Genomic DNA, 27,461 nt, shown 5'->3' on the forward strand with positions numbered 1-27,461 from the left:
TAAAATAACAGTCGATGTTTATTGAGCACTTGCCGTGTGCCAGGCACTGTTGCAGGCAGCGTGGGCTCATCCACTTAGTTTTCCCAACCGCCCTGGTAGTTGCCATCCCCACTCTGGACATGAAGAAACCGAGGCCCGAAAGCTTAGGGGACTGGCTCGAGGTTGCAGTGTTAACAGAAGAGGCAGGATTTACACCTTGGCGGCCACAGACCCAGGGCCAGTGCTTACAACCACTGCCCCGTGCCAACCCACGTCCTTGTCACACTCCACCGCCCACAGACACCCTGTCCCAACCCCAGCAGCGCTGAGGAGTTAGACTTGCTCTTGGCGTCTTGTGGCCGTCCCAGAATGGAAGGATCTAGGACTATAGTTACACCCTTTTCAAGCAGATGAGATTGGTCTCTTTCTCTCCTACTTCAGATTTTTGATTGCCCGCGGCTGAAGTTTTCTGAGATTCCCCAGCGCCTCACAGCTCTGCTATTGCCCCCTGACCCCATTGTCATCAACCACGTCATCAGGTGAGGCCCCAGCTTGATCCTCAGACCAGGGAATCACTGCAGTCCTGCCCTCCCTCTTCCTCCCACCCCTGTCCCACCCCGCCATCTGCCCCCGGGACCCTTTGGCCTCTGTGGGAGCAGCACGGATGCCAAGGGCCGGACTTCCCTGGCAGCGTGGACCCGTCGGACCAGAAGAAGACGGCGTGCTATGACATTGACGTGGAGGTGGAGGAGCCGCTGAAGGGACAGATGAGCAGCTTCCTCCTGTCCACGGCCAACCAGCAGGAGATCAGCGCTCTGGACAGTAAGGTGGGGCCGGAGCCCACAGCCGGAGTGGGACATTAACCCAGAAATGACAAAATACAACAGACGAGAGCACGGGCCTGTGGAGAGATGAAGGGGGCAGGTGGCCCTTCCCTGGCTACTTGGAGCTCTGCCCATCCCCCCTCCCCGGGACGCAGAGGCAGCAGGGACCTGAGGGATTGCCCTTCAAAGGAACAGCAGCCAATCCCTCCCCCCACCAGCCCCCCTCCTCCTTCCCCTCCTCTCCCACATCACCATGGCCAGGTGAAAGCGCCTGACTTTCTACCTGTAGATCCATGAGACGATTGAGTCCATAAACCAGCTCAAGATCCAGAGGGACTTCATGCTAAGCTTCTCCAGAGACCCCAAAGGCTACATCCAAGACCTGCTCCGCTCCCAGAGCCGGGACCTCAAGGTGAAGGGGACTCAGGGAGCACTGGATGGAAGACAAGCATATTGGGAAGACAGTAAAGGTTGTTACACAAGGGCTGGCGGGGGTCCGGGCTCAGGGCTGACCCCACTGCTCCCTCCCAGGTGATGACAGATGTGGCAGGCAACCCTGAGGAGGAGCGCCGGGCTGAGTTTTACCACCAGCCCTGGTCCCAGGAAGCCGTCAGCCGCTATTTCTACTGCAAGGTGTGGAGGGGCCCGGGTACCTCGGGCCTCCCCCTCCCCTCGCTCCAAGAGAAGCCTCCCTTCCCAGCCCCGTCTGTGGCCCTTGCCCCTGCACCAGCCCCTTGGCACAGAGGAGCCCTCCCTGCCCCCAGATGCTCTTCCGGGGTGGCTGGGTGGTCGGGACTGCCCTGTCACTCACCAGCAACAGCGTCACCCTGCTACTGCTCTTATTTCCCTAAAGATCCAGCAGCGCAGGCAGGAGCTGGAGCAGTCGCTGGTTGTACGCAACACCTAGGAGCCCCCGTGAAGGAGCCACCGCGGGCCTCCGGGCCTGAGCCCTGTCCCCCGGGGCTCTGCCCTCACTCCTCTGACACCTTCCGGGTGAGGCAGGGGAATGATTAAAGGTCATGCATCTGAGAGCAGCCTTGTGTGTCATTGGCAACTGGGGAGGAAGGACAAGGGGAAGGCGGTGGGTCCCTCGGGGAAAATTCCCCACCCCCTCCCTCAGATTCTTCTCTTTACTCCATTTTCCCTAGACCTAAAAACAGTTTGGCAGAAGACACTTTTAATAACATTTTTCTTATTAAAAAAATACAGCAACAAGCTCTCCATCTGTCCGTCCGTCTTGCCTTGCCCTTCCCGGGGCTGAGGCAGAAAGGGGAACGCCACGGAGGGGCAGGGCGCCAGGCTGTGCTAGGTGCTGTTGGCCTGCTCCTGCTCGAACAGCGCCATGGCGAGCTGCGCCCGGCCCCCCAGCCCCTCCAGGTTGCTGAGGCGGCAGCGGTGGTAGAGCTCCTCGCTGAGCCGGGGGCTACAGTCCCGCACGGAGAACTTCTGCACCAGCCCTGGCTCCACGGCCCGGAAGAGGTGGAGCCCTGAGAACCGGAGGAACACATCCATCACCTCCAGCCCCTCCAGGGCTTCCTCCTCTTCCTGGCCTGCCAGCTCGCCAGCCAGCCGGGCTCGGGCCGCCAGGTAGTCGGCGTTGTAGAAGCAGCCCTCCGCGGAAGCCTGTCGGTCAAACCTGCCTCCTACAGGAGCCCCCCGGGCGGGGTCAGCACCAGGGGGGGTCGGGGGGTCGGGGCCAGCTCCCGGGGGCCCCGGGGGAGATCTCTGTGGTGCCAGGGCAGGGTTGAACTCCTGGAAGTGCACCGGGAAGAAGGCCTGCCAGCCGGAGATGGCATTCATTCGGCAGCGGTTGAGGACTTCGGGCCCAGGCCTGGTCCACACGGTGGTGAGAAAGAAGAGCGTGTCCACGGGGTGCTTCTTAGAGACCACGTCCATGAGCCGCACCTGGGAAGGGGCCTCGGCGCGCACGGCGAGCCAGGCCAGCCTGGTCCCAGGGTACCGTCGCTCTAACTCAGCCGCTGCCGCCTTCACCCCAAGGAATGGGTCTGGGGCCCCTCGGCCACCTTCCCGAGGCCCGTAGACCAGCAAGAGCGTGAGCAGCGCGTGCTCGCGTGGCTCCAGGACACCGGCCGCGAAGGCCTCGAGGAAAGCCAGGGCTGCAGCGGCTTCGGCCACTAGGAGCGGCAGCACGAGCTGCACGCGGGTGGCCTCTGTGACGTAGGGCATGGGCAGGATCTCCACCCGGCTCAGCGGCCGCAGCAGGCTGACCCTGCGGGCCAGGGCCCGCCGGTGGCCGCGCTGCGTCACGGCTTCCAGCAGGAGGTCCAGGGTGTACTCCATTCCCCGCGCCGGGTCGAAGCGCCGGTAGCCGTTGAGCAGCCGCTGCTTCTGAAAGCGCAGGCGGGGCTGGTAGCGCCGATTGAGCTGCTCCAGAGCAGTCTCCACGGCGTCCCCCACATCGGCCCTGCTGGCCCCCTGCAGCGGGCACTTGGGGGACCCGTCTGCGCAGGAGAACGTATGCTGCTCTGTGAAGTAGTCCCAGCCCAGCACCTCAAATCGAGAGTGTGGTGTGAAAGGGGCCGGGAGCCCAATGGGCCAGCTCAGCCCTGCCTCGCCCTCGGGGGTCAGCATGGTCAGGTTCTGGATCTGAGCCTAGGGTGGGAGGGACGCACAGTTAGTGCCCTCTAGGGAGTCAGGGCCCGGCCCGGCTCGAGCGTCCCGGGTTCTGAGCTGTCCTGACTCCGCCAACACGGAGGGAAGTGCCCCTGGGCTAATCATTTAATTCCCTTTCCATTCTTGTCTGTAAAATGCAGAAAGCACACGAATCGTCCACACCGTACACAGCTGGCGCGAGAAGGAACAGGTGGTGCTTCTGCAGAGGTGAAAGCCCCGCAGCCCTTCTCTCCCATACCCCAAGTGCGCCTTCTTCATGCCGGAACCTTGGCTTTCACCCACACTCCACCCCTCCCAACCACGATCCACTGGATTGTTCTTCCACGTCTACCTGGGCCTTTTAAGGACAGTGCTACAAATTCAGGGCCTTCTAGGCTTCCGCTTCTCCAGTGGAGGGGCACTAAAACAATCGCGTCTAAGCGCTGTACTAAGCCCCAGTGCAAATCCTTTTAACTGCTTCCAAGTCGGGCCAGGAGCTTCTCTTATGATTGACCTGGGTCCCCATGGGCCCCTTCTCCTTGGAGATGTTTACACTTAGGTCCGGTCAGCCTCTTCCTACCTCGCCAGCCTCCCCGCGCACTCAGCTGCCCCCTCACTGGGAGCCTGGACAGCTGAAGCTCCCGCTGACCTCCAACCACGGACCCAGGCTCACCTGCAGTTGCTCTATCTCGCTGTACGCCCGCTCCAGCTCCAGAGCACTGAAGCGTTTATGGAGCCTGTACATGAGGGTTCCCTCGGAGACGGGGTGCACTGCGAAGGCACTCAGGAAAGCCGAGCTCCCCTCCTTCTCAGGGTCCCTATTTTTGGCCAGTTCAAATGAACGATACTGCTGCCCCTAAAGGGACCAATCAGATCAATCAAAACCACAAACGGAGGGCTGCCTGTCCCCACCACCCTTAACCGGACTCCACATTCACACCCGCTGCTGCCACAGAAGGGGAGAGAGCAGGAGCTCGCTCCAGGGTCCCCTTAAACTTGGCCTGACTCTCACCAGATATGGGAGAAAAGAATGTGAAGTAGGCAATTAAGGATGCCCACTTTGCCCAAAGAACCCCACCGTTTCAAGAGAATGAAAGCCACAAGCCAGAAAATGTTCCCACTACTCTGATTGACCTTACTTCTTCAGGACAGTGGCCACCTCTAGGACACTCCCAGATCATTTATGACTGTGCATGTGTCAGATGAGAGGGCAAAGGGCAGGGGGGCAGATGGGAGGAGCTGGTGAGTAGAGGCACCCTTCTATCTTGCCCAGAGGGTCCCTGACAAGATGCCACTTTTGAAAGCCCGAAGGTTCTAAGCCAGGGTCAGTGGCTAGGAAGGACAAAACCCCAAGGTGCTGCTGGGAAGGAGCCAGCAGCACCAGCCCTGGAGACCAATCACTCAGTCACTACGAATTGTCGGGGACCGAGATTGACTTGAAAGGGCTGTCACCTGGTGCTGTGAGACACAGCCGATGCCCAGAGAGTCGATGAGGCAGCGGCCAAGCCACTCATCAGGACGGGCACTGAGAATGTCTCCTCGGCAGCCGTCCAGATGTGGCCGCAATCGAAGCAGGAGACTCCGTGACAACAGGTAGCCAAAGCCCCCATGGCAGTACCGGGCCTGCTCGCCTGCGCCAATAAACTCCTCGGCTCGGCCCAGGTACAGGTCTTGGTTGATGCTGAGGTGGCCAGCAAGGGCTGCCAGGCGGGGGGCCTGTACATACGTGTCATCCTGCATGATGAAGAACCAGTCGTAGTCGGCCCCAAAGTGTGTATGGAGATGGCGCAGGGTCTCGGACATGAGCCAGGCTGGACGTTCGTCCCCGTGAGATACCACCTGCATCCCTGCAGGAGTCCGCGCCCCTCGCTGCCCCGTGAAGTACAGTAATCGAGGGAAGTGGTGGGCCACTGTGCGGTTGACAGCCACAGCCAGAGTGGACAGGGTAGCCCTGGAGGTCAGGACAGCCACCAGCAACCGCTCCCGAGAGCCCAGCTCTGTCTGGATGTACCGAGTCCTGCGGAGGGACCAACATGCCAAGGGTCAACTCCTTAACTTTTAGGAGCCCAGTCTGTCCAGCACATAGATCACTCTAGGAAGGGAGAGAGGAGAGACCTCCTCATCCATATCAATGAGCTAGTACAGTGAGCATCCACTGACAGTGGAATTCATTTGGGGAGGGGTCTACCAAGGACGGATTAGATGATTAGATGGTTAGATGTAATTCCTGCCCTGTTTAAGAACACCCAACACTAATTTTAACACCAATGGGCAAGACTTTCTCAACCTGAGAAGGGAAAAATAGGAACAAACCATGACGGGTAATTAGGCAAAGAATTGCTCTGGGAGCCTAACACTGATTACAGTGCAGGCAGAGGCAAAGCCTGAGAGCCACGCTGAAGTGGCGTCTGGGGACCGTGTACACACACAGCTCTCACCTGAGCACCTTCTTATAGGGCTTGTTGGGATCCCTGTAGTAAGGGACAATCCGGGGTTTGAAGTCTTCATCACTTTGGTCGAGTCCAGGTCTTGAGTCTGGATTATGTGGCACTCCCGGTTCCCCCACAGCTTCTACACAAGGATCTTCTCCCTCACCCTGGATCCAGGAGACCCGCAAGAGGCTCAGGCTGCATCCCAGAGACAGCCCTAGGATGAGGGGCAGTGCTGGTCGCAGCAGAGCCAACAGGGAGCTCAGTCGCATGGTGGTAGGCCCTGCCATGTGCATGCCCCAGAGGGCACAGCCTCAAGGATCAATCAATAGGTTGATGGGTGTCAGGCCAGCAGTAGGCCTACAGTTTTAACCAGGAAACCTGGGGTCGGTGAAGTCAACGACAGAGCAAGGTGTGTTTGCTTCCAGGTCCAGCATCCCCAGGAAGCATATGGCTGGGCTTCAGTCCTCAAGGGGCCAGACTTAGCCCTCAGTCTAAATGGCAATACATATTAGAGTCAATTTCACCCACTAATGGGATGATGGTCTGTCTTCCAGAAAGAGGAGGACAAAAACTTAATCCTGCCCAATCTAACCCAAAAAGAAGGACTACACACATCTGTAGACTGGATCTAAGTTGATACAGCAGCAGCTGATAAAGGGTTGGGGAAAAGCAAATGCTCCATCAAAATAACTGCCCCAAGGACAAGAGACTTGGTCAATAGGCCTTTTTCAAAGAGCACCTGGCTGGGGGCACATTTCTCACACAATTTACTGAAGGGGCTGCTGACCAGCTATTGAAGACCAGCACAGGGGAAGGGTTAAGGGCCTCTTTCTACTCTACTCCCGAGTGTTAAGGAAACACACAGCTACTAGAGTAACCCCTCCTCCCAGTCGAGAGTGGTCAGGAGCCGCTGGCATGGTGCACAGTTCTGCCCACCCGCATGAGGTGGACAGATAATGTGACTCAGCACTGAGAGCCTCTCAGAGGAGCACAATGGCTGATGGAACCATTTTGCAGGGCAATTCTTCTGTGAATCCCAGCTACGGAGAGGCTGGTGCGGTCCACCTTCTTCTAAGAGGAGACAGGAAGCAAATGACAGTAACTCTGGCTGTGTAACAGCAATTCGGTGTCTGGTTTTACCGGGGCCCCAGGTACCCAAGCCAAACCAAAGTGGGAGGACGAGAAGCAGCCAGAGACGACACCGGGATCCTGTGAAAGCAAACGGAGGCTCGGCTGGCTTTGGACGTCACCGCTGCCAGGACGAGCGCCCCTGCTCTACCTCTCAGCGATCAAAGCCCAATTCTAGTCCTAGAAGGAAGGCCCAAAGCGAGTTTTAGCTGTTAGTCTCAAAACAGAAATAAAACCGGCTGCGTCACGGAACTGTCGAGGAGAGGCTGGGGGACTCAGCTCGGTTTGTTCGGGCGGAGGGAATGGAGGTCGCGGCCGGGAGAGGAAGGCAAAGACCCCGTTATGAGGCCAGTCGCGGGGGCAAAGGCCCTGCCTGCGCCAGCAGGCGCGGGACAGAAGGCACACCCGAGTCCCACAGGGGGAGGCCCTGCAGCAGGGCCGGGGAGGCGGCGGACCGGTAAAGGGCAGCCAGGTGTGGCCGATGCGGCCAGCGTCGTCCTGGGCAGCCGGGGCGAGGGCGTGGGGGTGGCACCTGCTCCTGCCGTGGGGAGCGACGCCCCTGTCGCTCCTGCAGGGGGAAGGGCGGGGAAGGGGGAACAGACCCCAGTGCCGGCCGAGGCGCCGGCTCCGCCGCTGCAGTCGCTGCCACCTCACAGCCCGGCCCGTGCCTTCCTCTTCCGCTAGCCGTCAGTCCCGGTCTCTATGGTGACAGCATCCGGTCGCTCGCCCCGCCTCCCCCCTCTAGGTGGTCTCCCCGCCCCCTTCCCCGCACCGCGCAGGCGCCGTGGGGATGACGTGGCGGCCGTGCCAGGCCCCCGCCCCCACGAGGAAGCGTGCGCCCCACGGACGCTAGTACCGGTGGACCTGAAGGCGCTCCGCATCTTCAACCTCAACTTTTGTCCGCCTTTGAAATAAAATGTCGTTCGCCTCAGTGGGCGCGCTTCTGCCTCCTCCACGACTCTCCCAATGGGCTTCGGAACCCTATCATCCACTGAGTTATTTCAGAATGTTGTTTGCCTCCTAAGTTGCAGGCCCGCGTTGAAAGTACTGAGTGAGGGACGCCCGGGGGGCTCAGTTATTTAAGCGTCTGCCTTCGGCTCAGGTCGTGATGCCGGATACTTGGATCGAGTCCTGCTGAGCAGGGAGCCTGCTTCTCCCTCTGCCTATCGCTCGCCCTGCTTGTGCGGGAGCTCTCTCTCTCAACACACACACACAAACAAATAAAATCTTTAAAAAATGGGAGAGAGGGAGGAAGGGAAAGGAAAGGAAAGAGGAAAAGGGGGGAAAGGAAAGGAATTGAGTGAACAAGTAGTAGGTGAGGTGGGCATGGTACCTGCCCTCGGGGAGCTGAGGGTTAAAGGAGACAGACATTAAATACACAATGACATACCAAAAATATAAACAGGTAGAAATGAAATCACAACCTGTCGTTGCAGAAAGTAGAGCCCATCGGAAAAACATGACAGGAAGAATTAAATTAGATTGGGAATTTGGGAATGCTGAGATCCGAAGATTCAGTAAGTTACCTAGACAAAAAACGGAGAGGAGTTTTCTGGGCACACAGCCGAGCACATAGGCCCTGAAAGAGGAAAGACACTGCCCTAGAGAAGAACTGGGAAGGCCAGGGCCAGCTAAAGCCTTGTGAGAGAAGAGAGAACAACCCAAAAGGAGGCTGGAAGGCTCCAAAGACCACAGCTGGTTTCCACCAGGAAGGAACATTCTAATAAGCAATTGGCAAGTGCATGGGGGCAATCTAGTCCTCTGGTTGAGGGGAGGAGCCAAAAATGCTACAAATCCTGCACTTTGCAAACAGTGTCATACACGAGGAGTCACCCAGCCCTACACAGCTTTCAAAAGTTCTCCTAAATGTTCATGTAAGTGAAAAGAAAATGGTTATAATTAACTAATCCTTGAGCCTGTGTTTTATTTTTTAAAATATTTTATTTATTTGGTGTAGAGAGAGAGAGAGAGCACACAAGCAGGGGGAGCAGCAGGTAGAAGGAAAGGGAGACGCAGACTCCCCACTGAGTGGAGAGCTTGACATGGAGCTCAATCCCAGGACCCGAGGATCGTGACCTGAGCGGAAGGCAGGCGCCACCCAGGCGCTCCAAGAGCCTGTGTTTCATATATAAAAACAAAGTAATTTTTCAGGGTTGTAACATGTGCTGAATTTTCAAGGAATGTAACTATCATGTAAATTGAAGGAAGATAGTACTTTGTTTCATTCAGGAATTTACTAAGAGTTACTGTTTTGGAGAACTGTATCACAGACAGCAGTGCACTCATGGTGTTCTGTCTGTATTTGTACTGTCACATTCAAGGTGATCCTATATACAGGTACAAACGTATGACTAATTTTGTTTTCGAGCATAGTGAAATAATGATTATTGGAAAGGCTCTCCTTTTCTTTCTTCTGTTATGGTTAAGACTATATATATATATATATATATATATATATATAGTAATTTATGTGTGTAGTTAGGTTATATCATCTATGAACTTTATTTCAAAATAGTAAAGGGGTGTTATTAAAAAAAAGTTTGCTATTAAAAAGAATCACTGGGGCTGGTAGAGTTAAGAACCACCATTCTAGGAAGTATATGAGATAGAAGTTACCAGCATTTGTTTTTCTTTACTGTGTTTTGGTCTTATCCTCAGTTAGACTGCAATTTGATCTGCCCTGAGCAACTGGCACATAGTAAGTGGTAAGTCAATGATTTGTTAGAATAGACTCTGGAAAACATAGTAGGGACGCTCACCTCCACACTAGGATACAGGTTCCAGACCAGAATTGTCCAACAGAAATATGTGAGCTGTATATGTAATTTTAAATTTTCTGGTAGTCACGTTTTTTTAAAAAGCAAAAAGAAACAGATGAAATTAATTTTAATCACATATTTATTATATTATTACACATATAAAAATATAATTTCAACATAAAATCAATATAAAAAATTGAGATATTTTACATTTTTTTCCACATGCAATCATCTTCTTTTTGTTTTTTTGCTTTTTAAAAAAATTCCAGTATAACATATAGGGTTATATTAGTTTCAGGTAGACAATATAGTGATTCAACAATTATATACATTACTCAGTGCTCATTATAAGTGTGCTCTTTGAAACATATATATATTTATTTGAGAGAGAGAGAAAGAGTGAGCCAGAGCATGAGTAGGGCGGAGGGGCACAGGGAGAGGAAGAAGCAGGCTCTCTGCTGTAAAATACCCATACCCAGTTCTGTTCCTGCAAAAGATCAAAACCCTAGGTGAGAATGGCAGAACTTCTACGAGGCCAACAGTTTTTCTAAGCCACTCTTGTTGTGCTGAGGGAGACTCTGCCCAGCAACTGTTGATCATGGGAAATCATGGATGTGATTGGTTGCTATGTGGGTGGCTTCAGAGAAGTAGCTGGTTAGTCTTTCTCTGGCCATCCCAAGCCATTTTACAAACCAGAAGATTCCAGCCTCAAATCTGGCACTGTCTCCTACCGGCAGTGTTGTTTTATTAACAGTTCTGTGCTTTTGTTTCTAATCTGCAAAATGGTAATAATACCCACCTCAGAGTTTGGGGGAGGGGATTAAATAGGATAGCATAAATGTAAGAACATAATAAATGTTAGTTCTCTGTAACCTGCCTGTAACCACACATTTTAATGAGGCTGGGCAGGTAGGCATATTGTCAACAGTGCTCCCAAGAGGTGCTTGAATGAGTGATTTTATGTGATCCACAACCATATATAACTTCTTTGCTTCACAAAGAAAGGCTTTGCAGGGGCGCCTCCGTGGCTCAGTGGATTAAGCGCCTGCCTTCAGCTCAGGTCATGATCTCAGGGTCCTGGGATTGAGCCCCAGGTGGGGCTCTCTACTCAGCGGGGTGTCTGCTTCTCCCTCTCCCTCTGTACACTCTCTCTCTCTGAAATAAATAAATCTTAAAAAAAAAAGGCTTTGCAGTCAATTAACTATTGTCTATATTATTCAGCTAAAACAATGCTTTTGCCCATAGTAGATGCTTAATATTTGTTAAATGTATTAAATTAAATAAATATCTAGTGCATACTTAGGTTAGGATTCTACTAGTAGCAGAGTTCAGCCTAGCAGAACTCCAGCTAAGTAATAATTAGCTTATTAAAAAGAAACTCTAACAACCATATGAGGTAAGTACTGTAATCATTCCCATTTTACAGAGGAGAGTTTGTATTTTGCCCAAGGTCACCCACTGTAAAGGCGGGGTTTGAATGAAGGCAGTCTGCCCCAGAACTCATGCTCTTAGTTATGCTATGTCAAGTGTGGTCCCCACCTAGGCACTCCAGCAGCATGCATAAGCCACTTGTTTTATGGCACTTATCACCTAAATGTCTGTTTACTCTTTAAATGTTCCTCCTTGGGACGCCTGGGTAGCTCAGTCGGCTAAGCGTCTGCCTTCGGCTCAGGTCATAATCTCAGGATCCTGGGATAGAGTCTGGTGTCTGCTCCTTGCTCAGCAGGGAACCTGCTTCTCCCTCTGCCTGTCCCTTCCCCTCCTTGTGCATGCTTGCTCTCTCACTCTCTCTCTCTGACAAATAAATAAAATCTTAAAAAGTTCTTTCTTAATAGTGAGCTCCCTGAGGTCAGGGAATAATTCATCTCCATTGCAACGCCAGCATCTAGCTCTGAGCCTGACGTCTAATGGGCACTTAATTGGTGGAGGGTATTCTAGAACAAGCTATATTCAAGGCATGAAGGCATGAAATAGCAACGCTTACTTGAAATACAAGTAGATTCTAGTGGAGCATCAAGTTTGAAGAGGAAAACTAGTTCCATGGGGAGAAGAGTGAGTTTTTTAGTTTTTGTTTTTTACTGATGTGGGGGCACTTTTGGAGAATGTGCTCAAAGGGATTAAAAGCTTCATTTGCCTCCCTCTAGCTGTGTCACTGACGGTGGGGCGCCGCTATCAGAAGCCTGAAGAAGTAATAGGGATCACAAAAGGTCTGCCTTGTATTTGAGGCTACAAATTTGGGATTTACAATGTAGGCGATAAGAAGTCCGTGAGGGATTTTAAACAGTAGACTCAAGAGAAAAATAAAGGGCAAGGTTACAAGTCTAACTGGAGATACAGCTAAACTCAGGAAAGGTTTTTTTTGTTGTTGTTGTTTTGTTTTGTTTTAACTTCAGAGCTCTTACCACCAGACTTACATGGCTTTGGTGGGTATCTAACAATTCTGGAGTATGTAGGCTAATCGGCCAAGGTTCAGGAACAACGTTCGGCACCCACTAAAAGTTTGGTTAACACTGGACCAGCATCTAAAATCTCGGTTCCCTAAAACGAGGACGCCTTTCTTTCAAAGAGGAATTCTGTTCTTCGCATCACCTTCGTCGTGAAGCGCCTCTTTCTCAGCCCTCTCTTTCCAGTTGCCTCACTCTTCCTCCTCCTTCTCCCTCTACCTCCCTCCTCTCCTCTTCCCATTGTTTCGACCCACTCCCTCCTGACGCATGCTGGGAAGTGTAGTCGCTCGCCCTGTTTGAGACGGCTGGGCGGCCCTATAAACTCAGTATCTGCACATAACTCCACAAATTTTTTGAGAGGTGGGGTAAAGCCTGGAAGGCCCAGCCCCTTATCCGAGGAGCAGTCTGGGAGTTGCAGTTTCCAGGGCCCAAAACCGACAGGTTCTCGGCGGGCTCTTGGACTCTAATTCCCCCATCCTCGCTCATCCTGATGACGTCACGCGAGCCCTTGCGATAGGCGGTAGTTCTCGAGGAGGGGTCTCCGCCCTAGCCGCCGCGACTCGAGAACAACACTTCCCAGGAGTCTGCGCGGCGGTGCGCCGACAGCCGCGCGATGCCGTGATTGGCTAGTGAGCCGGCCGCACGCGGAGGAGCCCAAGGAGCAGCTCTGTTGCGACAGAGGCCGAGCGGCGAGGCCCAGTGAGTTGGGGGAAGGGGCGCCGGGGGGAGGGTGCTGGCCGGTGAGGGGGGAGGGAAGAAGAGAAGAGGGAGGAGGGACGGGGTCGGGATGGAGGAGGCTGCGGAGGAGAAGAAAGGGCCCAGGGAGAGACACTGACGGGCGGGGGCTGGGGAAAGTCCCGGGGGTGGCGAGCGAGGAGACCCCGAGGGGACTCACCGAGGGGAAGACGAGTGCGTCCCGGGAAGAAGCTGGGTCCGACGGTTCGGTGGTGTGGAGGGGGACGACGGAGAGGAGGACCGAGGCAGACGGGAGGAGGATGCCCGGGAAAGTGAGGCGGCCGGCTGGAGCGCCGAGCGCCAAGTTGTGGGGAAACCGGAGACGGGGACCTCTGCCGAGGGGGCAGAACCTGGTCCCTAAGTGGAGGCCCTGAAAGGAGGAGCGTTTCCAGAGTGAGGCAGTCCGTGGGGATTGGTGGACAAAGCCTGAGGGAAGAGATGTTAAGATTAGAAGAGCGGCCGAGGACCAGAATTGGCTGGAGAGACCCTGACAAAATTTGGAGCGGCTAGGCATGGGCGGAGCAGGGTATCCAAAGCTTGATAGGAAAATTCCTGAGCGGGATGGAGCAGGGCCCAGGCATTCTACCACAAGTTCAGAATTTGGGGGTGTTTGCCTTGCTTCCTTCAGGCTCCCTGTAAGAACAGTTTCGTACCCCTGTGGTTCATCACCATGCCCTCTGACCTGGCCAAGAAGAAGGCAGCCAAAAAGAAGGAAGCTGCCAAAGCACGACAGCGGCCCAGAAAGGGACACGAAGAAAACGGAGATACTGTCACAGAACCACAGGTGGCAGAGGAGAAAAATGAGGCCAATGGCCGAGAGACCACAGGTGAATTGAGGGACACGTGGGTTCCTGGGATGGTTGCTACAACTTAGTGGATGCCCAAACCGGAGTCAGAATCCTGACGCGGGGGCACTGGAGAATATATCTGGTGCCACAAAACTTTTCATAATGAACCAAACTGATAGAGCTGGAGCATGTGAAGTCTTGTTATTGATCAGGGAAACTGAACACGAGGTTCTCACATACCTAGGGGAAAACAAATGCACGGGTGTTGTGCTATCTTGCTGCTGTTCATGCTAGCCTGAGGAGGAGGTGAGTTCCTTGCCCTTTTCTCAGTTTCCGTTTCCACACATGGTGGTCAGTATGCCAGGTTCTTTGCCATATCATACCCCTGTCCTTCCAGGGGTAGTGACTCTACTGAGAGAGAAACTTATGAATTGCTTTTTGGGATTTTTCCTGGGAAAAGATGCTTTCCTGTTATTTATATTTTGGGAAATATTTATTGAGCACTTCTCAAGCGCTAGACACCATGCTACATACTGATGCACTTTGAACAGTTTGCTCTCTGATAACTTAGAGTCCAGCTAGGGAAACACGACAGTATGTGATACAGAATTTTTCAGGCTCTTGGAAGTCTCTTCCCAGCCTTCTTTCCTACCCCTCTGAAAATTCCCCAAACAGACCTGCTCCATCCCGACTATTACTGTCCCGTGACTAGTCATGACATTTTTGCCCTTATACACTAAGGTTCTAATACCACAATTTTTGTGCTATCTACATTTGACATTTCTCTCGGGGTGCAGCTTAGGATAGCAAAACTTTCCCCATCAAACCTGACCTTTAAAATAGTACCTTTCACTAAACCCCTGTGCTGTTGTATACTGTTACTTTTTATGTTGTGTCTTCTTTTTTTTTTTTAAAGATTTTATTTATTTATTCGACTGAGATAGAGACAGCCAGCGAGAGAGGGAACACAAGCAGGGGGAGTGGGAGAGGAAGAAGCAGGCTCATAGCGGAGGAGCCTGATGTGGGGCTCGATCCCATAACACCGGGATCATGCCCTGAGCCGAAGGCAGTCACTTAACCGCTGTGCCACCCAGGTGCCCCTATGTTGTATCTTCTGTTTCTTCATCTAAATCATTTGATCTTTGAGTGCAGGGACCATATTTCTTGGGTAATACTTTTTTGTAGGACTAACCTTGCAGATGGAATGCTAAGTAAATGTTTGAAGAGAAGAGCAAAGTTACTGATACAAATAATAACAGATAAGAATTCAGAGAGGGGGAAGTTAAAAGTGATTGAGAGGAGAGAGTTGAGTGGTAGGAATTGTCTCCAAAATAAGAATTGTGGGAGAAAGCTAGTGCAGTAAGGTCAGGTCACAGGGAAGTTTTATTCCTGGCCCGAGTAGTGGAGGATGCCAAGTTGAAAATGATGGGAGCGAATGAGGAGGTGATCTCTAAAATAGAGAGATGGGGTCCCCTCTAGGCCCTGGTGAAGGAGTATCTGTCATCAGCTCTCTGGCTGAATTGGAAAGGTAACAAAGTGAACCCTACTTGAGACTATTGTCCACTGTTTCCATTACAAGTTTCTTGTTCACTTTTGCCCCTGGGAAAATAGGATTTCCAGGGAACCCAGCTGTGGTATCCCCATCTCAGTAATAGGAGAGCTTTGGTTTTCACCTTGCTTCCTCAGGCAGCTGCTGTTCTGAAATGTGACATCTGTTTTCCTTCCAGCCCTCTTTAAACATTTCTTATTGTCAGGGACCCGTGTCGTTTCTGCTCCCTCTTCCAAGACTGGGTCCTCTCTCCTCTCTGAATTTGCGATTACTTGATGCTACAGGCCACCATTCTCCAACCTTTACTGATTGCCATTGTCACACAATCTTCCTTAGGTAGTAAGGTATGGAAATATCAAAATAAATGTCAAAGAAAGTGACCTCTGACAGCGTAACCTTCTTTAGAATGTGAGACTCTTCAGGACAGACACTGGAGTTCAGCTGGTCCTCTTGTTTGGGGAGTGAGTAGAAAGGGACTTCTTGTGAAGTCTACAGTATTCTCGCTGATGAAGTTTATTCCAGAATCCCTTTTGCATTTATTCAGCGCTGTCTTTAGTGACAGTGTTTCCTGGGATGCTGTAGGCGAGGAAAATGAAGTCTGTTACTTTATGAATGAAGTCTCTTACTTTAGAAGGTTGAGAGGTGACTTAGGTCCTAGATGCTGTAAACTAGAAGAGGTCAAGAGAAAAGAATATATAGCTTTCCCTTAATTTTGATCTTCCTCTTGCCTGAGCAGATGGAGGTCTAGACCAGGGATCAGCAAACTTTTTCTATAAAGATCCAGATAGTAAATATTTGTAGCTTTGTGAGCCATATGGTCTCTGTTGCAGCTGTTCAGCTCTGCCATTGTAGTGGAAAGCAGCCACAGACACTGCAAATGATGAGTGTGGCTGTGTTCCAGTAAAACTTTATAAAAACAGGCAGTTGGCCAAATCTGGCCAGTCTTTTTTTGAGCTACCCCCCCCGCTCCTATGCTAAGAATGGTTTTCTACATTTTTTAAAGCGGTTACATTTCAAATGTCTTGATTTTGCCACTTGACCTGTAAACCCATAAACCCTGAAATATTTAGCATCTGGCCCTTTAAGGAAAAGTTTACCAACTCCTGATCTAGATCGCAAACTTCTTACTCCCATCTTCTCAGCATCTAGAATAGGGATTGGCATGAAGCAGAGCTGTAGGAAGTCTGATAACTCAGCCACGTAGAAAAGAGACTGAAAGTTCCTTTATTCAGTGAAAACAAAAACTTTGATCTCCATTCAAAAAGTTTTCATCAAGCACTGATTTATGACACACGAGCTGAGATGGAGATGGAGCACCTGCCATCTGTCTAGAGAAGCAGTCCCTGCCCTTAGTGTTGACTCCTTAAGGTAGGGCAGTGTTAGCCCCAAGGTGGGTAATGGGACCAGCACTAGTAATTATCTGACAGGGTGGGGTATTCAGAGCGTGTGACCTGAGACTAACCGCCCCACATTCTCTCTCTTGGAGTTGGTGTCCCCAACGAGAGAGCTCTCTTCACCCCTCTACCCCATCTTTATTCCTCCTGAGGACAAGCACATAGTCTTTTCTCATTTCAGGGATTCTGTAAAATCACTAAGGGAACATAGGTAAGGGTAACAAAGTCTAAAAAAATCAGAAAATTCTCATCATAGTGGAACCTCATGTAATTCCTGATTCCTTCCCCAAAAGGTCAATAAATAGCCTTATTTTCTTTTGGAAGCAGCTTACCAGGACTCCATCTGCCCCCATTCAGTAATACTTTATGGGCACTCTCCTTTCTGGAAAGGTAGCATAGTGACATAGGTAAGATCACCTGGTTCAAATTCTGGCTCTGTCACTAACTAGCTTTTTTGACCTTGGCTGTGTTATTTACCTCTTCATTTATAAGTATATATCTTATAGGTGTTGTAAGGATTAAGTTAGATGGAGAGTGATGACGTCGCACAGTCTCAAGCACAGAGTAAACTCAGCATAGATTAGCCATTAATATTCATCATTCTTCCCACACTAAAGATGTACTCCTGCCTGAAAAACCACAAAGGCACCACAGCTATGGTCAGTTTGCATCTCTGACACCCTCCAGATTTGGGAACATCTGGTTTTCCCAGCCTTGGCTCTACTTGTGTCGAGCCCTTTATGCATTTTCTCACAGTGGTCCCTTCTGCGCTGCTTAGAAGCGAATCTGGAATATGAAATTCCACTAGGTCATGGAATGAGAGAATTGCACTTCCGTAGTATCTGCTTTCTTTTGGGTTTTGGGACTAATTCTTAAACACATACATAATGGAGGAAAATTGGGAGTTCTAGCCATTCCCCTCATGCATTTATGTCATTTAAAAACAGACGTTAGAATTAAAAGAACAAGTTGTGAATAAAAAGTAGCCCACGAGAGGAGGGATTAGGACAGACCTATATACAATGTACACACTCTGTAAAGCTTGTGAAACATCTGTCAGCTCCACTCGATCTTGAAGCCAGCTCCTGCAGGGCATGCCTTTTTCAGCATTTGGGTCTTCGTAAGATAACATTTGGTCACTTAAGTAAGGGGCAAAACCCACCAATACCCAAACAGGGACACAAACCCTGGACCCTCAGTTTAAAAGTCTGATTCTCTACTGAGCTGTTTGAATGCTCTTTTAGTGCGAGGGCGGGGTCTGTCTTACCCTTTTCCTAAACTTCTTTTCTGTCTCCAGAAGTGGATTTGCTGACCAAGGAGCTAGAGGACTTTGAGATGAAGAAAGCTGCTGCTCGAGCTGTCACTGGTGTCCTCGCCTCTCACCCCAACAGTACTGACGCCCACATTATCAACCTCTCCCTCACCTTTCATGGTCAAGAGCTGCTCAGTGACACCAAACTGGAATTAAACTCAGGCCGTCGTTATGGCCTCATTGGCTTAAATGGAATTGGTGAGGCCCTTGGAAGGCGAGGTGGGAGGTATCTCTCCTTGGCTCGTCTGTCACTCAGCAAGTATTTACTTAGCACCAGCTATGTGCAAAGCAAGGAGTTTACAGTATGGGTGGGAGACCACATATGTCCAGGGAAAAGGAACTAGCAGTACAGAGCAGTATGTGGTAAGTACCACATGAGTAGTTACAGACAGTAGGTGCTGGAGAAGTGGGCGGGAGGGGCAGGAGTGGTGGTGTGTGAGGCCACTGTAGGTGAACTGACTTCACGGAGGAGGGGTGGGACAAGAATTGGAGGAAAGTTGGAAAGGTAGCCCCAGAAAGCAGGGAGGCGGGGGAATTAATAGTAGGATTTGAATAAATGAAGGAAGAAAGGTACTCAGAAAAATGGTGAGGTCATGGTTTGGCTGGAGTGGAGGAACTGAAGTAGGGGAATGACCGGCAGACCTGTGCTGAGTGTCCTCTTCCCATTCTTTGCCTGCTCTTCTCAGGAAAGTCCATGCTGCTCTCTGCTATTGGGAAACGGGAAGTGCCCATCCCTGAGCACATTGACATCTACCATCTGACTCGGGAGATGCCCCCTAGTGACAAGACACCTTTGCAGTGTGTGATGGAAGTCGACACAGAGCGGGCCATGCTGGAGAGGGAGGCTGAGCGGCTGGCTCACGAGGATGGTAGGGCTCCAGACCTACGGGTGGGGGTGGACCTCCTCCCGGGAAAGGCCCAGGGAGCCTCACGAGCCATTCACTGCCCACAGCGGAGTGTGAGAAGCTCATGGAGCTCTATGAGCGACTGGAAGAGCTGGATGCTGACAAGGCAGAGATGAGGGCCTCACGGATCCTGCATGGACTGGGTTTCACTCCTGCCATGCAACGCAAGAAGCTGAAAGACTTCAGTGGGGGCTGGAGAATGAGGGTTGCCCTTGCCAGGTGAGTTCCTTCCTCCTTCTCTACCCTCTGGAGCTCCCCATTTCCTTCAGGGTCGAATGCTTACTCCAGTGGAACTGTTTAGAATAGAGGTCAGTGGTCAGTAAGTGCCATACAAGACACGACATCCATGGTGTGGAGGGCGGTGGTATGCTTGGGCTAAGGAGTGAGCTTCCTGACCGAAGTGATCATTGTTGGATTTCTGGCACAGTGTTTGGGAATCCTAGGATCAGGCCTAAGTAAAATGGTAAAGTAGGTCCATTTCTTTCTTCCTGACTCCCATCCTGTCCTTTTTTGTGTTTCAGTCCTTCTAATTCTTGCTATATGAAGATAAAATATTAGGCAGTTATTAAGAAATCTGTCCTACCCTCTTGTGACCTGGACCCAAAGTGAGTTTGTAGAGCCCATCATTCCCTCAGCAGGCCCCCCAGGAAGTCCCCAGTTAAATAGGTGGCTCCCTCATCTCGCTGTTGTCTGCCAAGTGAATTGGTGAGGTTTGATACACTGCTTTAGCGAGGCTGTCTGTGTGTGCCTTAGGCCATGAGAGCAGTGGTTGCACGTGCTAGCAAGGATTAGCCACCTCTGGTTTCCCCTGGGATCTTTTAGAAGTACAGATTGCCTAGCCTCCTCTTCACATCTGTGCAGTTGGAATCTTGGAATTTGGTGCCTGGAAATCTAATTTTAAAAAGCCCTGCAGTGTGGGGACTGTGGGTATAGGAACCAGTGCTATCTCCTTGCTTCTGCTGACTTGAGATTCTACCTAAGAAGAGAACATTTTTTGGCCTCCTTGCTAAAGTCTGGCAACCCCGTCAGATAGGTTTAACTTGAATACTTTTGCTTTAGCAATTTATTTCCTCTATCCTTTTGTCTTCCTGATGGTCACCAGTTTCAGCGTAAAAGATTTGCAGACTCGTAAGGACTTTTACAACCTTATCCTCAAACTGCACCATCCTTGTGCTTCTCACCCCGTTTTCTGCCCTTTCATCTCAGCTCTGGTTTCTCTCCTCATTCTCCCCTTTCCTCGCAGTTACAGAACCTAGAATTGATCTCAGGACTCAAGCCGTGTCTGACCAGGTTTGCAGGTAGCAGGCAAGGCAGTCCCCTTCTGTGTAGCCCCCAGCAGACTGAAGGGGCTCTGTCTCCTTTCCTCTCCTTCAGAGCCCTCTTCATTCGGCCCTTCATGCTGCTCCTGGACGAGCCCACCAACCACCTGGATCTCGATGCCTGTGTGTGGTTGGAAGAAGAATTAAAGACGTAAGGGGCTGGGGATAGGGGTTGGGAGTGGGCAGGTCCTGAAGGGGGGAGCTGAGCAGAGTCTAAAGGAAATGGATGCCCAGAAACTGCAGTGATAGGAGAGCAGTGAGAAAAAGAACCGATGCAAGGCGGGGGAAGGCCAGACTGAAAACGTGGTGAGCACCTTTAGCCCAGGCTGTTTCGTGTGATTGGTTATTTGCAGTCTGAAACGTGCAAGTTGTTTTTTAAATTTTCTTGGTTCTTCCCATTTAAAATACGACACCTTCATACTTCATACATGTCTTTAGACTGTTTTTCTCTTAACCGTATTTCTATGCATCGTGTAAAGAGGGGCTCCCACTGAAGATCGTGATGCAGTGACATACAGCCAAAGAGCTCAATAACTGGAATATTGTACCAGCTCTGAGGGCAGGCTTTTAGTGGTCTCTGCAATGACTTGGTACCGTCTTTCAAAAAGCAGAGTATAGTGATTTTTATCACACCTGCTCGGTTCTTCCCACCCACCTATTAGAGACATTTATGGATATGTTTGTGTATATATGCTTATTTTTATCGTCACTGTTAAAGTACCATCTCCACTCCATTCTTCTGAAAATTAGAACAGAAGATTGAGGAAACTCAGACTGAAAGCCTTCAAAGTCTCATTACAGATGGAATGTGCACTGGTGGCCTGGGTGGTTGCTGGGAGCCAGGAATTGCTGTTAAATCTAAAGAGTGCTCCGGTGTAAGGATGGGAAAAGATGAAGGTTTTCTGGACCTCTCAGCTCCCCTGTTGTGGACCGTCACAGTTTTGAGCACCTCCCTGACTGGTTCTCTGGCTTTACAGTTTTAAGCGCATCCTGGTCCTCGTCTCCCATTCCCAGGACTTTCTGAATGGTGTCTGTACCAACATCATTCATATGCACAACAAGAAACTGAAGTATTACACGGTGAGTAGGCCGCAGCTTCTCCACGGCAACCTCTGTGCTTACCAGCTCCTTGAAGCTCTCCTTTAAACAAAGCAAAACAAAACAGACTTAATAGCCCTTTTCTACCTATTGCTATAAAAAGATGTGGACAAGGAGTCCTGCAGCCTGTTCTATTTTAGTCTCAAAGTAGTTGCTCTCAGGTTGTAGGCCATCGATTGGCAGCCTGTGTACGTGGTGTGTTTGCCGTATGGTAAAGAGGTGGACTTTTCATGGTCCGCAGGCAGTTCCCGGTGCTCCCTGCCTCCTTGAATGACGACTTAACTCTGTTTCACAACAGTCACACAATTACCCTTCCTTCCATGAAGAGTGGGAGTCAGGATCTCAACAGCCCACTTGTCTGCCTTTCCATTTTCTGTATTTCAAAAAAAGAAAATAGAAGTCCTTTTCATTCATACTTACACTCACTGTGGGAGTATTAATAATTCCTTATATAGTCTTCCAGAGACTTCATATATACTTGCAAGGATTTGTAGTAAATTTCATGTATACATATCAGAGCTGTAATGTTAATAATTGTTCTCTTCTCTAGGTTGCTTTTACATTTTAATATATTTTGTACTGCTTCCCATATGAATATGTATACAGCAACCTCATTCTTTTCAGTTAATTGCATAATATTTCATTGCATAGCTCTCTGGTAACTTACTTGTCAGGCCCTTTTTGATGACTATTTAGGTTGAGCCTGATTTTTTGCAGATAGAAACCATGGCAGTCCAATTGTGCAGGGTTTGCTAGGTCCTAAATCTGATTGGTCTACTGTCTTCCTTTCTGGGTGCAGTTTCTGTAGCCCACATGGGACTTCAGCCGCTAAGTGGGGTAGGGAGGAGTAGGAGGTGCTCTTGGAAGGCTGTGAGCCTTGCGATGTCTGTATGACTGTTTTAGTCAGGACTGCTGCCAGTGCTGTGGGTGTCTTTATGGCTAACCCGAGGATTTGCTCTGGGGTCCAGCTCTGGCTAAGAGTGAGAGGCACACAATGTGAAAGACCTCAGATTCTAGGTTAGGGTCTGCTTCGTTAATGTACTTCCCCTTTCCCTGCTGCACAGTATTATAGCCAGGGTCAAGTCAGATGCCGTCCCGCATCCCCCTAAACCCTGAGAACCAGGCCGGAGGTTAAAGCTGCCTGCCTTGCCTGGCACATTTCTCTGCAGGGTAATTATGATCAGTATGTGAAGACACGGCTGGAGCTGGAGGAGAACCAGATGAAGAGGTTTCACTGGGAGCAGGATCAGATTGCACACATGAAGGTAGAGCCGAGCTCACGTTCTCCAGGAGAGTTGGATGAGGGGGTATTTGGGGAACTTAGGGTGGGGTTCTGGAAGTCAGGAAGAAGTTGTCATCAGTATTTACCCCACATTTAAAATGAGTTTTTTGGCACCCGCCCATACTCCAAGCCCTCTTTCTGGTCTCTTTCAGAACTACATTGCTAGGTTTGGTCATGGCAGTGCCAAGCTGGCTCGGCAGGCGCAGAGCAAGGAGAAAACACTACAGAAAATGATGGCATCGGGACTGACAGAGAGGGTCGTGAGCGACAAGGTGGGGCCCACCTGGGTAAAGTTAGTGGCCTACGGTGAGGTGGGTAAGACACAACCTAACTTGATAAACTCTCCTCTTCCTAGACACTGTCATTTTATTTCCCACCGTGTGGCAAGATTCCTCCACCTGTCATTATGGTGCAAAATGTGAGCTTCAAGTATACAAAAGATGGGGTGAGTACTCCTGTGCGGTTGGGAGGCTGGGGTGCGTTTTACAAGATAAGCATCAGCTGGCTGGGAGAGTCTGCTGTTCTTTGCTGAACCCACCCGCTAATCCACATGGTGCGCAGGGTATTTCAGGCATAGTAGCTTAGGTGCCTCGCCCAGGGTCTCACGGTGGCCCCTCTTCAAGTACTTGGGAGGAGAACTGCTCAGCTGAGGCAGTGGGTGCAGGCAGTAGGTTGGGGTCTGCTATGAGAGCGGCCTCCTCCTCACACTCCCAGCTCCTCGCGTGGCGACTGGGGATGTGGTGGGGTTGATCTGCCAGCCAACTCGACTGATGGGTAACCTAGCGTCGTGTTCATCTCTCTCTCACACCCACCTCAGCCTTGCATCTACAACAATCTAGAATTTGGTATCGATCTTGATACGCGAGTGGCTCTGGTGGGGCCCAATGGAGCGGGGAAGTCAACTCTTCTGAAGCTGCTAACTGGAGAGGTATGGGGCCAAGTTGGGAATTGGGATTTTTAAGAGTAGGTACTTACCGTGTCTGAGGAAGAGGGAAGGTGTGCAGGGGCCATGAGCTTGGAGGGGCTGAGCACACCGATGGTGCGTGAGCTGCTGGTGGTGAGTGAGCCGGTTCTGGGGTGGGGGATGTGGTCACTGGCAGTGCTGAAGCTTGGAGCTGTTTTCTCAGAGCGGGGGAGGGAAGGAGGATCTGTGTGTGTGTGAGTGTGAGTGTGAGAGAGAAAAAACATGCATGTGGCTCGATATTTTTCCTTGTTTTCAGTTAGAATGTTTAGAGGAACATCTGCATTTAGAGACATGTTTTTATTTGGGAAACCCTGTTGTAGGTATGTCCAAGTCCTTTGTTTTACAGGTGGCGCATTCTGTAGTAGACATTTAATTACTAAGTAGACTGTGTTGTATGTATCTTTGCTTCCCTTGAGAACATCTGTTTCAATGTAGCTTCCTCAGTATTTTTAGAGTGGCCAGATGAGCAGTCTGCGAGGTGGGGATGTAGATTCTGTTTAGGAACTTAGCATCTTGTTCAGTGAACATATGTTTATTTTCCTACTCTGCCTTTGTCTGCTTCTGACCGAGTTTCCCTTTCTGTGTGCTTTTCTTTCCACCTAATACTCTTTTCTTTCTAGCTACTACCCACAGATGGGATGATCCGAAAACACTCTCATGTCAAGATAGGGCGTTACCATCAGGTAAAGAAAGGCCTTGGGGGACAGGATGGTGTCCAGGGTGTGGGAAGGGGACTGCATGTGGCCAAGTCAGCTTTTGCCTGCTTCTCCTGGAATCTTAAACAGGTGCCTGGGTAGAGGTAGAGTTACTCAGCAGTTAACCCAGCAGCACTCCTTTTGAAGTAGGACACCAGGCACATCTGAGTGGGTTCTTTTTTTCCTGTAGCATTTACAAGAGCAGCTGGACTTAGACCTCTCACCTTTAGAGTACATGATGAAGTGCTACCCAGAGATCAAGGAGAAGGAAGAAATGAGGAAGATCATTGGTCGATATGGTCTCACTGGGAAACAGCAGGTCAGCGGGGGGGTGGAGGGGTGGATGTGGGGAACAACCCCAGCTAACTGGGAGATTGTGGCTGTGAGGTCAGGGAATGCTGTCCCTGGTGTCCCTGGGGGTTTGGGAGCTATCCCAAAAGTCTCTTCTTTTTTTTTTTTTTTAACCTTATTGTAGGCTCCACAACCAACGTGGGGCTTGAACTCACAACCCTGAGATCAAGAGTTGTGTGCTTTACTGAAAAGTGTCTTCCTTTGATTCTAGCATCCAAGAGAACCCAACAGCTTTCCTTTTCCCTAGGTTGTATGTACTGGAATATTCAGGTCTCCTTATGGGGAGGGGCAGGGATAGCACCCAGTCTCTGACACGCCCTGGCCTCACACTACAAGATAAACCACAGTGCTTGAGGGCGAGGGAAATTCAGCTCTGGATTGAGGATCCACCATATTGTTTCAATTAGTTAACGATTTAAGTGCAGAGAGAGAGCAAGAGGTATGGCCTTAGTGACGGCAGGTGCTTCAGGCCTCCACATTTGTCTCTACAGGCCTTGAGAGACTGGTAGCTGTGTCACTGTCTCACTCTGTGATCTTGGGTCTTCCTTTTTGTAGAATGGTGATCACATTAGTGGAGAAAGCGGTGGGGAGTGGTGAGCCACGCTGTGTGGTGGGAGTAACACCAAGTTCTGTAAATGTCACGGTTCCCCTCAGGTGAGCCCGATTCGGAACCTGTCTGATGGGCAGAAGTGCCGAGTGTGTCTGGCCTGGCTGGCCTGGCAGAACCCCCACATGCTCTTCCTAGATGAGCCCACTAATCACCTGGATATTGAGACCATCGACGCCCTGGCCGATGCCATCAATGAGTTTGAGGGTGGTATGATGCTGGTCAGCCATGATTTCAGACTCATTCAGCAGGTGAGGCCCCTGGCTGGAGTGGGAGTCAGTGCAGGGGCATCCAGGAGAAGGCTGGGTAGAACACAGTCATAGCATGTGGCAGGGGGCACTCAATACATGTTTATTGGATGTGGGAAAAGGTCCCAGGGTGTAAACAGGGCAGGATGAGGACCAGATTTTTTTTTTAAGATTTTATTTATTTTTTTGACAGAGAGCCAGCAAGAGAGCGAACACAAGCGGGGGGAGTGGGAGAGGAAGAAGCAGGCTCCCAGTGGAGCAGGGAGCCCAATGCGGGGCTCAATCCCAGGACCCTGGTATCACGCCCTGAGCTGAAGGCAGACGCTTGATGACTGAGCCACCCAGGTGCCCCAATGAGGACCAGATTTTATGGCTCTCTGAGAAATTTAGAAATTCTTAATGGAGATACTTCATTTTGTTCAGTAGTTATTCGGGGATGGTAGCCTATTTGGCACATGGCATTGTTAGCCAAAATTGGTGAGGGAGTCGGGTAGAGAACAGGGTGCTTTTACTTTACCAAGATCCTTTTTTTTTTTTTTTTTTAAGATTTTATTTATTTATTTGACAGAGAGGCAGCGAGAGAGGGAACACAAGCAGGGGGGAGTGGGAGAGGAAGAAGCAGGCTTCCCGCTGAGCAGGGAGCCCAATGCGGGGCTTGATCCCAGAACACTGGGATCATGACCCGAGCCAAAGGCAGACGCTCAACAACTGAGCCACCCAGACACCCCTACTTTACCAAGTTCCTTTAGCATAGAAATAGTATACTAAGGAGGATTTGGATTAAACAAAGGTTTACCACCAGGCATTGCTGGAAAAGCTTCTGATCATTTTTCTGAAGCTTTGGGAAGGATGGGGTAGAGAAAAGGAAGCTGAGAGTGAAGTTTCTAAACATATCTAGGCCCTGTTGGGGCACTTGAGATGAGGGGACACAGCGGATATTGGCTTGGAAGGCTCCAAACATGCTGGTTACAGTACCCTTGGGTTAGGCATCCCAAAGAACCTAGAGATGGTGAAACTGTGAGCTGGATATGGAGTTGGGTGGTGGGGGTTTCTTCCTGGATTCTCCTGGCCGTGGTCTTCTGAACAGGGACAGGGAGAGTGCTGGCCAGGATTATTAAGCCTAAGATTTGCTTTCTAGGTTGCACAGGAAATCTGGGTCTGTGAGAAGCAGACAATCACCAAGTGGCCTGGAGATATCCTGGCCTACAAGGAGCACCTCAAGTCTAAGCTGGTGGGTGAAGAGCCCCAGCTCACCAGGAGGACCCACAATGTGTGAGCCCCTGCCCGGGCTGGGCTGGGCCTCTGGGGCCATACTCCTGCATTGCTGCAATACCGCTCCCCAGCCCCTCCCCTGCCCCCACCTGCCTTAGCTGCACTCTGTGATCTTATCTACGGCTGGACAGTACCTGTCCGTTTCCTGTCCTTCCAGTTACTTTTGTCCATGTGTGGACTCGGCTGGCTGTTCTGCCAGCTCCTTGCTGGTTACTGACCTGATAGTGATGCAGCCAGAGGCACCTGAGGGTTAGCCCAAGGGCCCACATCCTGGGTTGGCCTGTGAAAGAGCTTAGGGTCCTCGTTTTCTGGGTTTTGGTGATGTTGGAGGAATACCCCCCAGCCCACCGCCCCCATTCCTTTCTGCTTCTGGTTTGGAGCTCTGGGCCAGGGCTTTAGTCCTGGTCGGTTTTTAAATAATTATTTAACAGTGTAACTTTTAGACCTGCGTGACATCTACAAAGTGTCCAATAAAGAAAGAAGAAGCCATGGTCCCTACCTTCCTTTTCTGGTCTCTGGGCCCTTCACTCCCCTCCTCCCTGCAGTGCCAATGCACTTTCCCTCAGCAGGAGCTTGGCTGGGAACTGGTGGGATGGATGCAGACTAAAGACTAGTCTTCAGGAGTTGGAATAACTCTCCTTCCCTTGATTTGAAGTTGTGCCTTGTCTTAGGCCATTGTCTCACGACACACGTCACAATCACCTGGAAGACTCATTACATCACCAGTCACTGGGTCTTGCCTCAGGGTTTGTGGTTCAGTAGG

General features: G+C 50.7%; 3 protein-coding genes and 1 pseudogene across 6 annotated transcripts in view; 3 read left to right on the forward strand and 1 right to left on the reverse strand.

Moving 5' to 3' along the window:
- Positions 1-1,832, forward strand: part of SMARCD3 (SWI/SNF related BAF chromatin remodeling complex subunit D3) — a 28,112-nt gene extending 26,280 nt beyond the window's left edge. For all 3 annotated transcript variants that reach the window (XM_045792301.2, XM_087860691.1, XM_045792299.2), the window contains exons 9-13: positions 421-518; positions 671-806; positions 1,093-1,215; positions 1,335-1,436; positions 1,657-1,832. In XM_045792301.2, the coding sequence (XP_045648257.1) occupies positions 421-518; positions 671-806; positions 1,093-1,215; positions 1,335-1,436; positions 1,657-1,710 (513 nt within the window). In that variant the 3' untranslated portion in view covers positions 1,711-1,832. The remainder of the gene's footprint in view (positions 1-420; positions 519-670; positions 807-1,092; positions 1,216-1,334; positions 1,437-1,656) is intronic.
- On the reverse strand, positions 1-7,687 carry CHPF2 (chondroitin polymerizing factor 2). 2 transcript variants are annotated; one of them, XM_045792298.2, is made up of 7 exons: positions 7,579-7,687; positions 5,855-7,057; positions 4,869-5,433; positions 4,090-4,272; positions 1,615-3,416; positions 1,087-1,236; positions 1-880 (listed from the first exon to the last, which is right to left on the reverse strand). In XM_045792298.2, the coding sequence occupies exons 2-5, from the start codon at positions 6,139-6,141 to the stop codon at positions 2,109-2,111; spliced, it is 2,343 nt and encodes a 780-aa protein (XP_045648254.1). In that variant the 5' UTR covers positions 6,142-7,057; positions 7,579-7,687; the 3' UTR covers positions 1-880; positions 1,087-1,236; positions 1,615-2,108. The 2 variants fall into 2 exon arrangements, with proteins under 2 accessions (XP_045648254.1, XP_087716812.1); XM_087860686.1 differs by having other exon boundaries at positions 7,509-7,669.
- Positions 7,279-12,801, forward strand: LOC148110326 (uncharacterized; annotated as a pseudogene).
- On the forward strand, positions 12,773-27,196 carry ABCF2 (ATP binding cassette subfamily F member 2). Its single transcript, XM_045792302.2, has 15 exons — positions 12,773-12,878; positions 13,543-13,741; positions 17,943-18,155; positions 18,644-18,826; positions 18,910-19,081; positions 20,237-20,332; positions 21,159-21,261; positions 22,449-22,544; positions 22,714-22,833; positions 22,917-23,006; positions 23,379-23,489; positions 24,146-24,208; positions 24,411-24,539; positions 25,226-25,429; positions 26,565-27,196. Exons 2-15 carry the CDS (start codon positions 13,585-13,587, stop codon positions 26,700-26,702), a joined length of 1,875 nt encoding a protein of 624 aa, XP_045648258.1. The 5' UTR covers positions 12,773-12,878; positions 13,543-13,584; the 3' UTR covers positions 26,703-27,196.
- Positions 27,197-27,461: the final 265 nt, after the last annotated feature.

The sequence above is a fragment of the Ursus americanus genome, chromosome 3, assembly GCF_024610735.1.
Source record: "Ursus americanus isolate L20-20 chromosome 3, mUrsAme1.1.p, whole genome shotgun sequence".
In the NCBI taxonomy this organism is placed as follows: Eukaryota; Metazoa; Chordata; class Mammalia; order Carnivora; family Ursidae; genus Ursus; species Ursus americanus.